The sequence below is a fragment of the Terrapene carolina genome, unplaced genomic scaffold (genome assembly GCF_002925995.2).
Source record: "Terrapene carolina triunguis isolate 2854851 unplaced genomic scaffold, T_m_triunguis-2.0 Scaffold508, whole genome shotgun sequence".
NCBI classification, from domain to species: domain Eukaryota; kingdom Metazoa; phylum Chordata; order Testudines; family Emydidae; genus Terrapene; species Terrapene triunguis.
In genome coordinates, this window is record NW_020664859.1 from 1,216,636 (window position 1) to 1,234,071 (window position 17,436).

At 46.4% G+C, this 17,436-nt stretch overlaps 1 protein-coding gene across 2 annotated transcripts in view; it reads right to left on the reverse strand.

The window, feature by feature from the left end:
- PNPLA7 (patatin like phospholipase domain containing 7) overlaps window positions 1-17,436 on the reverse strand; it is a 130,852-nt gene that overhangs the window by 2,502 nt on the left and 110,914 nt on the right. For both annotated transcript variants that reach the window (XM_026658720.1, XM_026658719.1), the window contains 2 exons: window positions 11,958-12,042; window positions 643-746 (listed from right to left, as the gene is read on the reverse strand). In XM_026658720.1, coding sequence (XP_026514505.1) covers window positions 643-746; window positions 11,958-12,042 — 189 coding nt within the window. The remainder of the gene's footprint in view (window positions 1-642; window positions 747-11,957; window positions 12,043-17,436) is intronic.

The following is a 17,436-nucleotide window of genomic DNA, read 5'->3' on the forward strand; positions in this document are numbered from 1 at the left end:
CGAGAAGCCGCGGCCAGCACATCACTCGCCCGCGCCGCTTCTCGCCGCCCCCATTGGCCCGGGACGGCGAACCGCAGCGAGTGGGGGCCGCGATCGGCCGAACCTGCCGCGTCAGCAGGTAAATAAACTGGGCCGGCCCGCCAGGGTGCTTACCCTGGCGAGCCGTGTGCTGAACATTGCCGACCCCTGCTTTAAAGGATGCTGACAAGTTTCAGCCACACAAAAGCTCCTGTTTATGGCTTGGTTCCTTCCAACAATCTTCCCTAAAGACTGAAAGGTTTGGCTTTGCAGGGTTGTAGGTTACATGTAACCTAAAATATCAAATAGCTTGGATAGGCTGCTCTGTGAGCAGCTGCTGTACACAGTCTGCCTGAGAGGGATGGAACGTGGCTTAGGAATGCACTCAGTACCTGCACTGCACTACAGACCATCTGATTTTCTTCTACCAGATTCCTTTCAGCACCAGTCTTACAGGCTGCTTCTCTCAATTGCCCCTTCTCACACCTTCCCACGAGATTGTGATCCCACCATCTAACCTAGATAAGGCTCTATGTCTGCAGGAAAACATTTGGCTTTGACATGTTTGTCAGATTAAAGGCCGGCAAAAAGACACACAGAGCTAATCTAGAGCACAGTTCTTACGGAGTCAGAATCCTCTTCCACCTGGCTGCTTAGGAAATTAGCATAATCGTCCTTCTGATTGTCTAGAATTTCTTCTTCATACTCAGTCTGATAGTCAGATTCATCTGAATAGGAGGGAAAAGAGAATCATTGATTTTAGTTGGCACCAGTAATGGACAGAGGGCATTGCAGGAGGATTACAATATTTGCTAACCACATCCTGAGCTCCAGAGCACTCAGCCAGGAAGGAGAGTCAGGTTTGGCCAACTAATGGCAACTCAACGAACTAGTTACTTTTCCCTGGGGACCACAAATCAAGCTGTCATTTTAGAAGTATCAGTTCTCTAGCCTGCCTGGTTGCAGAGATAACCTTCAAAAACTGGATGTAAACTGATGTTTCAATGTCTGCTAGTAACTGCATTAAAATTGCCTGGTTAAAGAGGTGTGAAATGTCCCATTCATCTCAATGGGGCCTTCGCTTTCAACCTAATGATAATGTAAAATGTTGACATATTAGCACCACTGATCACTGCACACAAATATCACCACTGATTAATACACACAAATATTAATACCACTAATTCATGCAAACATGCAAGAAAAGGGACAATCTTGTTCGGCAGATCTGCACAATCTACTTTTGGCATCATGCCATGGATTGAGTGTGGAAGAGCCCCACCGCTTATATATTCTCCAGCGTGACTCTGTTAGGATCTGGGAAGATCTGTATCTGGGGAGGACAGAGCAAAGCAAGGTACAATGACAAGTGCTGTCCATGTTCAGTTGCAGAGGTGCCTCTGTCAACACCAGTCCTTGCAATGCCAATGCTGCTCGCAGGACAAAACCTTGGGACCTCTCTGTCCCCCTTTTACAATGTTGAAAATTGAGCCTGTATTCCTATTCCGTGTTTGTTATGTCTTAGCCCTGGTCTACACTACGAGTTTAGGTCGAATTTAGCAGTGTTAGATCGATTTAACCCTGCACCCATCCACACGACGAAGCCATTTTTGTCGACTTAAAGGGCTCTTAAAATCGATTTTTGTACTCCTCCCCGACGAGGGGATTAGCGCTGAAATTGACCTTGCTGGGTCAAATTTGGGGTAGTGTGGACACAATTCGACGGTATTGGCCTCCGGGAGCTATCCCAGTGTGCTCCACTGTGACCACTCTGGACAGCACTTTCAACTCCGATGCACTAGCCAGGTACACAGCAAAAGCCCCGGGAACTTTTGAATTTCATTTCCTGTTTGGCCAGCATGGCGAGCTGATCAGCACAGGTGACCATGCAGTCCCAGAATCGCAAAAGAGCTCCAGCATGGACCAAATGGGAGGTACTGGATCTGATCGCTGTTTGGGGAGATGAATCCGTGCTATCAGAACTCCATTCCAAAAGATGAAATGCCAAAATATTTGAAAAAAATCTCCAAGGGCATGATGGACAGAGGCTACAACAGCGACCCGCAGCAGTGCCGCGCGAATATTAAGAAGCTCAGGCAAGCCTACCAAAAAAACAAAGAGGCAAATGGCCGCTCCGGGTCAGAGCCCCAGACATGCCGCTTCTATGATGAGCTGCATGCCATTCGGGGGGGCGTGGGGGGGCTACCACTACCCCACCCCTGTCCATGGACACCTGCAAGGGGGGAGTCTCATGCAACAGGGATGAGGATTTTGGGGACGGGGAAGATGAGGAGGTGGAGGAGGATGAGGATAACACACAGCACGCAAGTGGAGAAACCATTCTCCCCGACAGCCAGGGACTGTTTATCACCCTGGAGCCAATACCCTTCCAACCCTCCCAAGGCGGGCTCACAGACCATGAAGCCAGAGAAGGCACGTCTGGTGAGTGTACCTTTGTAAATATAATGCATGGTTTAAAAGCAAGCATGTTTAATGATTAATTTGCCCTGAAGACTTGGGATGCATTCGCGGCCAGTACAGCCCCTCCTTTTAAATGGCCAGCCCAACGGGTGCTTGGTATGGGAAAGGAGGGTGCTGCTGTTTGAAACCATTCCCACACGTTATGAAGGTTGAAGAAGCCAAAAGACTGTGGCTTACCATGGCTGCCTGCAAGCCGAATTCTGTTGCCCGGCCCTGCGTGTGTGATCTCTCACACCAAACTGGCAGGCCCTCAATATAAGAGGCAAAATGTGACCTTGTACCGAAAGCACATATGCTATGTAATGTTAACAGCTTGGTTCACTGTGAAAGAGTCTACCCATTGTTCTCTAAAATGTGTCTTTTTAAATACTACTCTCCCTTTTTTTCCTCCCGCAGCTGCAAATGTTTCAACGCTCCCCCTATCATCTCCGTCCCAGATGCTGGCACAGATAAGAAGGTGAAAAAAACGCACTCGCAATGAAATGTTCTCTGAGCTCATGCAGTCCTCCCACCCTGAAAGAGTTCAGCGGAATGCGTGGAGGCAAACAATGTCAGAGTCCAGGAAAGCAGAAAATGAACGCAAGGACAGGAGGGATGAGAAAGATGAGAGGTGGTGAGAGCAAGATGAGAGGTGGCGGCAACGCGATGAGAGGAGGCAGGATGCAATACTGAGGCTACTGGGGGGTTAAACTGATATGCTCCGGCGTCTGGTGGAGCTGCAGGAAAGGCATCAGGAACACACACCGCCGCTGCAGCCCCTGTGTAACCACCCGCCCTCCTCCCCAAGTTCCATAGCCTCCTCACCCAGACGCCCAAGAACGCGGGGGGGGGGGGAGGAGAGGGGGGGCCCTCCGGGCACCCAACCACTTCACCCCAGAGGACTGGCCAAGCAACAGAAGGCTGGCATTCAATAAGTTTTGAAGTGCAGTGTGGCTTTGTCCTTCCCTCCTCCCCTCCTCCACCACCCCACCCAGTGCTTCCCTCCTCCCTGACCCCTCCCGGGCTACCTTGGCAGTTATCCCCCTATTTGTGTGATGAATTAATAAAGAATGCATGATTTTGAAACAATAATGACTTTATTGCCTCTGCAAGTGGTGATCGAAGGGAGGAGGATGGTTGGCTTACAGGGAAGTAGAGCGAACCAAGGGGGTGGGTTTTCATCAAGGAGAAACAAACAGAACTGTCACTCCGTAGCCTGGCCAGTCATGAAACTGGTTTTCAAAGCTTCTCTGATGCACAGTGCGCCCTGCTGTGCTCTTCTAATCGCCCTGGTGTCTGACTGCGTGTAATCAGTGGCCAGGCGATTTGCCTCAACCTCCCACCCTGCCATAAACGTCTCCCCCTTACTCTCACAGATATTGTGGAGCACACAGCAAGCAGCAATAACAATTGGAATATTGGTTTTGCTGAGGTCTAACTGAGTCAGTAAACTGCGCCAGCGCGCTTTTAAACATCCAAAGGCACATTCTACCACCATTCTGCACTTGCTCAGCATATAGTTGAAGAGCTCCTTACTACTGTCCAGGGTGCCTGTGTATGGCTTCATGAGCCATGGCATTAAGGGGTAGGCTGGGTCCCCAAGGATAACTATAGGCATTTCAACATTCCCAACAGTTATTTTCTGGTCTGGGAAGTAAGTCCCTTCCTGCAGCTGTTCAAACAGACCAGAGTTCCTGAAGATGCGAGCGTCATGTACCTTTCCCGGCCATCCCACGTTGATGTTGGTGAAATGTCCCTTGTGATCCACCAGGGCTTGCAGCACCATTGAAAAGTACCCCTTGCGGTTTATGTACTGGCTGCCAAGGTGGTCCGGTGCCAAGATAGGGATATGGGTTCCGTCTATCGCCCCACCACAGTTAGGGAATCCCATTGCAGCAAAGCCATCCACTATGAACTGCACATTTCCCATAGTCACTACCCTTGATAGCAGCAGCTCAGTGATTGCGTTGACTACTTGGATCACAGCAGCCCCCACAGTAGATTTACCCACTTCAAATTGATTCCCGACTGACCGGTAGCTGTCTGGCGTTGCAAGCTTCCACAGGGCTATTACCACTCGCTTCTCAACTGTAAAGGCTGCTCTCATCTTGGTATTCTTGCGCTTCAAGGCAGGGGAGAGCAAGTCACAAAGTTCCATGAAAGTGCCTTTACGCATGCAAAAGTTTCGCAGCCACTGGGAATCATCCCAGACCTGCAACACCATGCGGTCCCACCAGTCTGTACTTGTTTCCCAGGCCCAGAATCGGCGTTCCACGGCATGAACCTGCCCCCTTAGCACCATGATGTCCAAATTGCCAGGGCCCGTGCTTTGAGAGAAGTCTGTGTCCATGTCCTCATCACTATTGTGATCGCGCTGTCGTCGCCTCCTTGCCTGCTTTTGCAGGCTCTGGTTCTGCACATACTGCAGGATAATGCGCAAGGCGTTTACAATGCTCACAACAGCAGTGGTGAGCTGAGTGGGCTCCATGCTTGCCGTGGTATGGCGTCTACAGGAGAGCAGAGTTGCAGCAGAAGTGGTGGATGACGATGGTTTGCAGACCTACTGCACCGTCTGCTGCCAGCAGCACCCAGGACACAACAGCCGTGGTGACAGTGAGCTGAGCGGGCTCCATGCTTGCCGTGGTATGGCGTCTGCACCGAAAAAAGGCACGAAATGACTGTCTGCCGTTGCTTTCACGGAGGGAGGGGCGACTGGCGACATGTACCCAAAACCACTCGCGACAATATTTTTGCCCCATCAGGCACTGGGAGCGTAACCCAGAATTCCAATGGGCGGCGGAGACTGCAGGAATTGTGGGATAGCTACCCACAGTGCACCACTCCATGAATCGATGCTAGCCACGGTATTGAGGACGCACTCCGCTGACCTACTGCGCTTAGTGGGGACATACACGATCTACTGGGGGTTGGGGGTTGGACTAGATGACCTCCTGAGGTCCCTTCCAACTCTGATAGTTTATGATTGTATGACTGTATAAAATCGCTTTCTAAAGATCGACTTCTATAAATTCAACCTGATTTCCTAGTGTAGACATACCCTTAGCCAGCCTTTGATCTTCCCATCACCACCAGCTTACAGAAGTTTCCTCTTAAAAGGGTCTTTGTCAAAGGCTTTTTGAAAGTTGAAATAAATAAATGATATTCACTATTTTGTTGATGTACTAGGGATGTGTGATATTCCCCTACATTAAACCCATACTGGCTTGTTCTGATCATATCACAATTACCTGGGTGTTTTATCTTACTATTTTAATGTGGTTTCAATCCATACTCCTAGTTTTGCAGTATGACTCACTGTTCTGACATTATCAGGATAATCCCTAGCGCCAGTTAGAGAGTTAGGTAAGACATTAGCTACCATCTGGAATCAGAGCCACTGAATTAACTGAAAGATTGCGTATTTATGTCACCAGTTCAGTCCCTTTTATCTTAAACTTTTGCAGAACTCTTGGACATACCATCTGGTCCTGGGGACTTGACGATCCTTAATTTATCAGTTTGTTCCAGCAACTTCCATTTGAACTGCTTAGTTTACCTCTTTTATTACCTGAAGAGCACAGGCATGGAGTGTCTCCCCAATATCTTCTGTGGTGAAGACTGATGCAAAGAAATTGTTTTGCTTCTCTGAAAAGTGCACAAAATTTTGGACCATTCCCTTAGATCTTTCACAGACTGCCTTGCTTCCAAAGAACTTACAATTCTTTATTTGATTTTTGTCTTTGGCTATTTGCTCTTCCCTTTTAGCCTCCTAATTTCGACTTTGAATTTAATCCACCATAGTTTATGCTCCTTTTTCTTGGCGTCAGTAGAGTTGGAGTGCCTTTTTCTGAGGGATTCCCTGTTTAGCTTGAATAAACTCTTGAAGTTAAATCACTGAACCATTTACATCATGCTCCCCTCTACCCCAGCTTTCCTGCTTCCTTTCTGGAACTCGGCTGTTCTCAATGGTGGCAGATGACAGAACAAGGAGAAATGGTCTCAAGTTGCAGTGGGGGAGGTCTAGGTTGGATATTAGGAAACACTATTTCACTAGGAGGGTGGTGAAGCACTGGAATGCGTTACCTAGGGAGGTGGTGGAGTCTCCTTCCTTGGAGGTTTTTAAGGCCCGGCTTGACAAAGCCCTGGCTGGGATGATTTAGTTGGGAATTGGTCCTGCTTTGAGCAGGGGGTTGGACTAGATGACCTCCTGAGGTCCCTTCCAACCCTGATATTCTATGATTCTTCTTTAGAGGTATGCGTGCCTTTTGGTATTCTGTTATGGGTTGCTTAAGTAGCCTCCACACTGAGTCTAAGAATTTTAATTTCCTCACTTTTGCCTATAGGTCTGTTTGATCAGCTACAGATGGGGAAACTGAGGCCCAGCGGGACCAGTGGCACAACAGTCCCCCTACAAACCCCAATGCCATTCCCATGTTCTAAGTGCTAAACAATACTCCAGCCTAGAAACAAGATAATGTTACTTAGAAGATTTAATCATTTTCGAATAACCACAAAGAAACCTCCAGATATGTCACAAGATAGACAACAAGAGACTGTTACAGACTCATTCATGCTGCCCCCATATCAATTCACCATTCTATTTAAGAACTCAGATACTTTCAGAATATTGATCAGAAGGACTCCAGTGAACTCCCTGAACCTGCATTACTGTACACATCCATCATAGCTACTGTCCAGCTCCTACCTTGTAAATCAATACTGAAGCCACATGCAGCTCTACTCTAGACTGTGGCAGTTTCTGAAGCCACGCCAACTGAAATGCTCTGACTGACAACCACCAGGGATAATAAACCAGCAAAGCAATGGCATCATCATCACATGGGTTTGAGCTATTCCTGCTCTCATGCCCAACCTTTTCCCTCAAAAATCAAACAAGATGCATATGCAGCAAAATTAAACAAATCTCAACTGCTCACGCTGGTCATGTTGGGCATTGATCCACCTTGCACAGAGTTGATCAAAAAGCCCTGTTTTAGACTGGTTCCTTCTGCAGTGCTTGCAAGGAGTCTGCCAATAATCACAACTAAACACTACAAGCAAGCACTTTTAATTGAGCCATCGCACGTCTCAGCAAAGTAATGATGCCAATGTGTTCCTCCACTCTTGTCCACCGGCACCCCAGCCTTCTGTTTACTGCTTCTTGCCTGAACACATCACAGCTAAGAGGAAGCACAGTGCTCTACCCACAAGGCCAGCTGGGACTCAGGAGAGCTGGATTCCATTTCCAGCTCTTCCCCCTGCCTCCCCTTGTGACCTTGGACAAGTCACTGGGTCTCTCTGTGGCTCAATTCCCCATCTGTAAAATCCTGCTCCATTTCACAGGATGGTTCGGAGGATAAACCAATTCCTGTTTGTGAAGTGCACAGATAGCTCACTGATGGGGGCCGTACATGGTAATCAGACAGATCCATCATGGCTACATATACAGTGCAAGCAGAGACCTGGGTTTCTATTTGTGTCACTAGATCACCACTCCTGCTTTTGGGGGATTGGGAAAATAACCATCCTTTTGTGATGTCTGAAATGTTGGTGGGTTTGCAGAGAGTGGGCAGGGAGATGGAGCAGATGTGCCAGTAGCAGTTAAACCAGCTTCACCGAGACGCTTAACAGCTACAAAGTTATCTGTGTAGACACCAAGTATGGGGCATATGCTGCGAGATGGACGAATACCTTCAAACATGGGAGTTGCTGGATCCTCCTAGCTGACCCCTACAACTCTGACCTAACTCTCCACATGTTAAATCAATTGGCCCCCATTCCCATGGGGGGCTGTCAGGACAGACATCTCAGCATCCCCAGCGCTGGCCTGTGTGTGGAATCCTGCTCCCTATTAGTCACCTAGGTAACCTCAGATTATCTTGGGTTTAAAACACCTGTGACATTTGGCTTGTCTGTTTATTACGTTTCCATGAGGTTTGCATTTCTGCCCTAATTCCCACTCCCTCCTGTGATGGTGCTAGAGCACCGCCATCGTAATTGAGACTTTGTTAGGCTCTAGGGCCTCAGCCTTGTAATAAGCATTGTGCAAACTGAACCCTGAGCCCATGTGGAGCCTTACTGATTTCAATGGGGATCTAACTCCAGTATCAGTAATGTCAAACTGAACCCTCTCACAGGAGGTGTAGGTTTACGTGAAATGTACACAATTAATGATTTACTTGAAATCTTTCTAAAGAGCAGATGAGCAACAGCTTATACTCAGCCGCTGCGAGGGACCACATAACTCAAAGGTTTCGCCTGGTGTCTATTTATAAGCAAAGGCCAATTTTGCCCAAATAGAAATGCTAAAGCCTCTGAGGATGGCATACTCATTGCTATGCAGCAGTATAAGAGTAATCCCACCTGTGAACCCAACAGTCATGGCAAACACAGACACCACTGGACTGTGTATCAAAGGCCATACAGGATTCACATGATAAAGAAGAAGAAAAGTATTTTTCAGCTTGGTTCTGAGGAACAGGTCTTGTACTTAAAATGAATTAGCTGATTACTTAAGTATTGCTCGCGTTGGAACAGTCGATAGCATCTGCTGCATTCTGCAGATGACAGTACATTCTGTTCCTTAGCATTTTATTCTAACACAATGGCTATAACAAGCTGGCAGAAAATGGATTAAAAACACTTGGCCATTACTTTTTCCTGTAGTTGTTCAGAGAGTAATTTGTAGCTTTAATTAAATATAATGGCTATGATTAAAAAGGAGGCCCTTGATATAAACTTGGTGAGGAAATGCTGCATCTGTAGTTTACCACAGATGATAGTATTTTCAGAGGTTTACAACTTTATTGTTAAAACTTACTTGGAGCTAAAAGTGAACAAACAGCCTGAGATGGCTCTCTAAACAAATGTTTCCAACAGCAGCGTGGTCACTAATGTTATTGCATATTTGTATTGCAAGAACTCTCAGAGGCTATAAGCAGGAACAGAGCCCACTGTGGGAGGTGTGTTACCCACTTCTGATCATCTTGGTTCAGAAAGACGCAAAATAAAACAAATGGCAATAGCCACTGCTGCAGACTGGAATGCGTTCACATGCAGTAGGCTATTCCGATGTGGTAATTCCCCAAGGTTTTCATTATTCAGTAGTTCTACAGCACTCAGAAACAGTGCTCTTGAGAACAAACAGGAAGGTGTGGTCCCTGCCTCAAAGAGCGAACAATCCAAATATTACACATGGCAACAGGTGAGTATAATAGAGAAACAGAAGCAGGAGAGGCGGGGAAAGACAAGGACGATGGTGAAAAGATCACATGGTTGCTCTGGGAGGCACAATTCTGTGTGGTTTTTGTTTCTCTTTTATAACTCCATTTTTGCAGGTGATACAGCTGATGTGAAGGTATAAGGTTCTGTGGATTAGATTATGTGCCAATAACTCTCCAAACTTTGATGTACATCATGGAATCAGGCAGTCTGCCACAATCTTATGTGGATTGATACTTTTTAGATATTTATATTGAATTATTTTTTAAAATAGCCAGATCCTGAGGCTGCTGCATATGCACAGTAATTACTTTTCCTAAGGGTTTTTAGAATGTCTTTAGTGCAGTAAAAAGATTACACACCATTTTATTGCTTAAATGCTGCTAGAGTCAATGATGCAGCTACAATAATATTGTGTGTGTCCGAGAGTATACATTGACATAACGGACAGCAACACTCTTTTAAGCTGTCTTCTGTACCAGTGATCTACAGTGGAGAAGAGTGGTTCTTTTATATATGTCCAGTGCTATTACAAAGAAAAGACAAAGAAAATAAACATACAAAATTGTGTTAAAGGTGCAATAAGACATCAAGGGCAAATGAAGTCAGAACTGAGCCGTGCTATTTTTCACTTGCCCTATTACACCTTGGATTAAAGCACACTGGGTCTCCCAATGTCTCTTGCATTGACCTTTGGCCCTTTTAACATCCGAGCACTGCTGAGCTAGTTCTAGATGAAACAGAAGCCTTAAGAGCACACAAGTGAGGCAAATTAAGATTGAAATCAGACTCATTAACTTCACTTTAAAAAGTGAGCATGTGTGAATCCCTGAGCACAGCAGCCTGGCAGCTGCATTTTCCTTCTCAGGGCTCTGTTCTCCCTGCACCACGTGAGTAACTACCTCAATGGCAACTGAGCATGGCACTGACGGCAGAACAGCTCTCTTGGGTCAAAATTTGTCAAACCTACTTTTAAAGGTACCTTAATACTAACGCTCTATTTAACTGGCTCTCTCATCTAAAGGCAAATCTTACCCGGCAGGCGAGCAAGAGGTGTATTGGGGATCAGATTGCTGCAATAAAGCATTTAAATCACAACTGGTCTAAATAGTCATGCCACTAGTAACCGTGTTATGCAGAACCTTTTGTTCCTATTCTTAATGACTGTTTAAATATATTTGATTAATATTTTCTTCATTAGGCACAGGGATGGGAATTAGCATGTCAAAGAGCTGCAGGGACATCTCAACAGAGTCGTAGATGGAGGGGCTGCTAATTTCTCAACCTGCGGCCCACAATGAGCGACAGGTTGAGAACAGCTGCATTAGATGCTGGGAGTGTAGCAACTATGTGCAGAAGCAAAGCAGCCATTACTTGTTCCTCAGTAGCATGCATGCAGCATTGCCCATGAGAGCCGGGTTAAGTGAGAGAGGGAATGGGAAATAAGAAATGCTTGAAAAAGCCTCTAATGTGCTGATGTTCCCAATAATGGAGGGGGGGGGTAAATAAAATGTAAGCCAGTGAGTCACTCAGCACTGCTTTAATAAGAGCAGGAAAAGTTCCCTGCACTGGGCCTCCAAACTACCCTCCTTCCCCATTTCAAGGCTACAGATGACCAAGCCAAAAGGTGAAGACACGACAACTAGGGTGGCCACATCAGCAAAGCCTCAATCTACAACTCAGCACTTTCCCCACAATGCGGGGAGGAGGGTTTGAGGGAGAGCTGGCTTCTGCCTGGCTGAGGCTGCACTGGGGCGTTGTCAAAACATTAACACTGAGGGGAAAGGGAGAAAATAAGGCACCAAGCAGACCTACTTCATATACAGGCCATGTCACTTCACATCCCTGAAAGGCTCACAAGAAATGCAACTGAAAGAGTATAAATACAGTAGGATTAATTTCAGAAGCCTTGCCTATGGGGAATGGGTAGACTCAAGGCATAGTGGAGCAGAAGAAGGTGGATTAAGATGAATCCAAGAAGCATCTGAATAACGTTCCTCATCACTAAAGTCTAAGTTCCTCCAGGATGGGATGCCCAAGTTGAGGTTAATAATAGTGAGGAATAATTTCCTACTTAATGAACAGAGCTCAAGTGAGAGCAAACAAGAACACAGGGATGATTTGAGAGTATTCCTTGGATTGCTATTGAGGAGAGACAAGCATGTGGGTGGCACCATGTACATTGTATATTGTAGCAATAATCTTCATCCAGAAAAGTGTATCATCTCTCATGTAACTGTCTCGATAAGCCAACTCACCATCTACCAGAGCTGCTTTGACCGGCTCAATTCTGGACACGATTTCTGCCAAGTCAGTGAAAGAGGTACTAGGACAGGTCACAATCTGAAATACAATGCAAAGTACATGTATATTATTCAAATGCACACACAGGAATAAGAAATACAAGGCACGGAAATCGTATTAAACATCAGACACACAGCCACAAAAACGGGAATTCTCAGTGATTGTTGCCATGGATCCTTACCATAGTAACCGGGTTCTCCAAAATGACTACCCTTATGGAGCCCCAGTCTTGGGAGACATGTGCTTGGGTTACAGTCAGCAGTTCCTATTAGGCCCATGTGCACATGCACCCTTTCCCCACACGCTGGGATCCGAGAGAGTAAAAAGGGGAGCTACCCTAATTACCTCCTTCCACTACTCCTGGAATTCATCAGAAGAGACTTCAGAGAAGTGGGACAGAGAGCAAACACCCTAACGAACAGAGAAACGGGGGAGAGCCAATAGGGCAGCGTTAAGAGCCATGAACTGTGTTCGGATCCTGCCACTCCTTTGGCACTCAGAAGGGCTGCTGCGGCCAGTTCCCTTTATACCCTCTCTTCCCAGCACATTGGGAGCGTTGCCTAGATGCTTCCCAGCCTGTGCACCAGAATGTGCATATCAAAGATAGGGACCGTAGACAGGGCCAGGAGACTCGTTCACTCTTTTGCCTCTCTCTCAGATACACACTATGGCTCATACTCATTGGTGGGGGGCTCCCCAGAGAAGACCATGAGTATTGCAGCATGAGGGCAGCCAGCAAAAAGCTGACAAATCCGTAATGATAGCTGTAACTGGCACGATACTATTATGAAACATACATGCTGTGTAGTTGTAGCCATGTCGATCCCAGGATATTAGAAAGACAACGTGGGAGAGGCAATATCTTTTATTGGACCAACTTCTCTTGGTGAGACACAAGCTTTCAAGCCACACAGCACTCTTTTTCAGGGCTGGGAAAGGTACTCCCAGCATCACAGCTAAATGCAAGATGGAATGGTCCCATAGATTCTATGGGGTGCCCAACCTACGGCCTACAGGCTGTACATGGCCCATTAGAGCATTTCATACGGCCCACAGCCTGCTTCAACACAATATTCGAATGGCTTATTCATTAGCATTTTGTCGTCATGTTTATATCATTTTAATTTACACAAGTGTGTAAATAGACAATACGGTACACAGAAACAACCTATCTAAATACATACAAAACAAGCTGAACTTAAAATCTCAATCAATACAAAGTGACTTTAAATCTGTGCTTAGGTTTATGTGGCCCCTCTGTGTAATAAGGTTGGGCACCACTGTCTTAGAATATGTACTCACTACTTATACTAAACAATCTGTTCCACCCTGCATTTAGCTGTGATGCTGGGAATACTGTTCCCAGAGCTGAAGAAGAGCTCTGTGTGGCTTAAAAGCTTGTCTCTCTCACCAACAGAAATTGGTCCAATAGAAGATATTACCTCGTCCACCTTGTCTCTTTATGAAATGTACAGGGAGGCTCCCAGCACAGCCCTAAAATCCACTGTGTTGGGGAAATCACACTTAGAACTGGGGGCACCTCATGCTCATCACCTCATGCACTTTTAAAGTTATCCAGTGAGCTGGTAATATTTGATGCAATACAGGATGTTTTAGGACGGATAGGAAAGCAGCAGCAGCTTTATTTCTTGGAGTTGGACTTAATACTACTTTAGCTAACAGCAGCAGCTTCTTTTACTACCTTGCAAAATCACTTGTTTTCAGAAGTGAAAAACGTACACAGTGAGCTGGGCAGAGTTTAAGTCTAATTCAAGTGGTTAATAACATCCTCCAGGATATGAGGTTTGCTCAGTTAGAGATTCAGATAATTTCAGACAGATTTTGCTAGAACAGTCAAAACTGTAAAAAAAAAAAAACCCCTCACAAATCAAACACTCAGTCTAAAATCTGGGTTTTATCACTACAGCTTCCAGGTCAGTAGTTCATTAACATTGTCTCCACTACAAGTAAAGCAGCCATGTATGACTAAGTATGACCAGATATGACCAAGGCTAAGTCTGGTTATAAAACCATGTTCATACCATGTTTGTAACCAGGTCAGGGAATATCTATGTTGTACGAAGGTTCTCTGGCACAGTTATATTTGTAGTGTAAACAGGGCCTTAATCATGTGATCTCCATGTGAATGTGTTATTCCTTGATTTTAGCAAAGCTTTTGATACGGTCTCCCACAGTATTCTTGCCGGCAAGTTAAAGAAGTATTGGCTGGATGAATGGACTATAAGGTGGATAGAAAGCTGGCTAGATTGTCGGGCTCAACGGGTAGTGATCAATGACTCCATGTCCAGTTGGCAGCCGGTTTCAAGCGGAGTGCCCCAAGGGTCGGTCCTGGGGCCAGTTTTGTTCAGTATCTTCATTAATGATCTGGAGGATGGCGTGGACTGCACCCTCAGCAAGTTTGCAGATGATACTAAACCGGGAGGAGTGGTAGATACGCTGGACGGTAGGGATAGGATACAGAGGGACCTAGACAAATTAGAGGATTGGGCCAAAAGAAATCTGATGAGGTTCAACAAGGACAAGTGCAGAGTCCTGCACTTAGGACGGAAGAATCCCATGCACTGCTACCGACTAGGGACCGAATGGCTAGGAAGCAGTTCTGCAGAAAAGGACCTAGGGGTTACAGTGGACAAGAAGCTGGATATGAGTCAACAGTATGCCCTTGTTGCCAAGAAGGCTAACGGCATTTTGGGCTGTATAAGTAGGGGCATTGCCAGCAGATCGAGGGACATGATCATTCCCCTCTATTTGACATTGCTGAGGCCTCATCTGGAGTACTGTGTCCAGTTTTGGGCCCCACACTACAAGAAGGATGTGGAAAAATTGGAAAGAGTCCAGCGGAGAGCAACAAAAATGATTAGGGGGCTGGAGCACATGACTTATGAGGAGAGGCTGAGGGAACTGGGATTGTTTAGTCTGCAGAAGAGAAGAATGAGGGGGGGATTTGATAGCTGCTTTCAACTACCTTAAAAGGGGGTTCCAAAGAGGATGGATCTAGACTGTTCTCAGTGGTAGCAGACGACAGAACAAGGAGTAATGGTCTCAAGTTGCAGTTGGGGAGGTTTAGGTTGGATATTAGGAAAAACTTTTTCACTAGGAGGGTAGTGAAGCACTGGAATGGGTTACCCAGGGAGGTGGTGGAATCTCCTTCCTTAGAGGTTTTTAAGGTCAGGCTTGACAAAGCCCTGGCTGGGATGATTTAGTTGGGGATTGGTCCTGCCATGAGCAGGGGGTTGGACTAGATGACCTCCTGAGGTCCCTTCCAACCTTGATATTCTATGATTCTATGATTCTCCTCACCTACCAATCAGCATCCAAGGAGTCCTAAAAGCTGGGAATCAGAATTTTATCTTGCTGAGCTTAACTTCTCTCAGAATTCAGAGGACACTGGGCTCTTTAGGCCAGATGAAGAGATTCCCCTTCAGCAGAGCCTCCCATTACAGCCCAAGTGTGGAGGCAGAGCTGGACACAGCACTAGGCAATCTACAAATGCTTTTTTATTGTTTATGAAATTTATAATTCAATCCCCATTACTACAGGTGGGTGGGTAGCACAAGCCTATTAAAGCTGCCTGCCACATCCCATTATAAGACCCTGTTTTCCATCGCTCATAACTTTACTAAACGTTAGGGAACAAAAGCTGGACAGGGAAGAGGGAAAGGAGTAGATTAGGTCAAGCCATCTGGTGAGACTGGAACTCGAGTCGTGTGCAGAGAAACTAGGAATGGTTGGGCAAGGCCATTGGGGTGAGGAAGGGAGGTTGGTACTGGTAAGGTAAGGAGACTAGTACTGGGAGCTGAGGTGGGGAGGACTAGGACTGAGAGCTGGTGAGAGAAACATGGGGGATGGAGACTAGAAGCCTGTTGGCTGGGGGGAAGAAACGCTGAGATTGGATGAGGAGCTGGTGGGATAGGAGGAGACTGGGACTGGCTGTGCAAGGAGACTGCGAGTGAGTGTGGGAAGTGGGAGACTGTGATTTAAATAGTAAGCCCAGAGGGGGAGACTAGGACTGGTTGGACAAGGAGCCTGGGACTGGAAAGCAAGGAAGACAGGACTGGGGAAGAGACAGAACTGGGATAGATTGGAAGTGATGCGGCAGAAGAGGACTTGCTTGGGGGAAAGCAGGCAGAAGAATCTGTGCTCACTAGCACACATTCCCCTACAGAGCCTGGAATGGAGCCCAAGATTCCAGAGTCTCACTCTTCCTTTGCTGTCAGAAACCTACTGGCAAAGTTGTGTCTCATTCACCTCTATTGCTGGTTCACATAGCGTATGACAACCTACTACTGCTATCAGGTACTCCATTAGCTCAGTGGCAGAGATCCATGCGGTGGATCTAAATGTTCCAAACCTGCTGAGGAACCATGTGGGTGTCAATGATGATACACAATGAAATTTCTGTTTTTTCAGTTTGATTTTTAAAACCCCTAGGAAATTATACACAAAAAAGGCCATAAAGGTTGCAAAGTCAAGAGCTCAAAAGTTAGAAAATATCAGAATTAAGGCTGTCTGTGCACCCTTAATTCGGCCCCCTTGCGTGTATCCATTATGACAGTTTTTAAATTACATAAGCGCATACTATTTCCCCACTGCACCCTGCCCCATTCAGTTCACAGGATGGATGAGTCTCACTTAACGAGCAGCTATTCAATATTTTGTTTCATTTTCACTATCAATGTGTAGCTCAATCTGTTCCCAACCTGCCCCCGCCCATGGAAGGACCCACCTACAGAGGGCAGACAACAATGTAGTCTTCAGTCCCCTTCGATCCTTGGCCTCTGCTGTGACAAGACAACAAGGCGGCCAATTAGTGGTCACTGCCATGGTGGTTCATCATAGAATGATAGAATATCAGGGTTGGAAGGGACCTCAGGAGATCATCTAGTCCAACCCCCGGCTCAAAGCAGGACCAATCCCCAGACAGATTTTTTTACCCCAGTTCCCTAAATGGCCCCCTCAAGGATTGAACTCACAACCCTGGGTTTAGCAGGCCAATACTCAAACCACTGAGCTATCCCTCCCTGAACACATGGAAAGTAGATTGTGAACATTGGCTCAATTCACACAGGTTATCAAACTGCCATAAGGCAGAAATGAGAGCTATCATACTGCTCACCTGGGTCTGAGTCAGAGCAGTGACCCGATGTGAAAGGTTCTCTTTTTCCACGACTACATCTTACTGCCACCCAGACCCTTCTAAGTCTTTTTAATATCTCTTTGTTAAGGTGGCGCTTTCCTTTTTCTGTCCACCTTAGACCTCAGTTCCTCCTATGCCTCTGACACATGGGGTCAGTACAGTTCCTCCATTGATTAAGGTTGCTCACTAGGTGTGGTATGTGTTCCTAGGTGATGCCAGTGCAGTCAATATCCTCTGTCACAGTCTTCTGCCAGTTCTTCCTCGGCCTTCCTCGC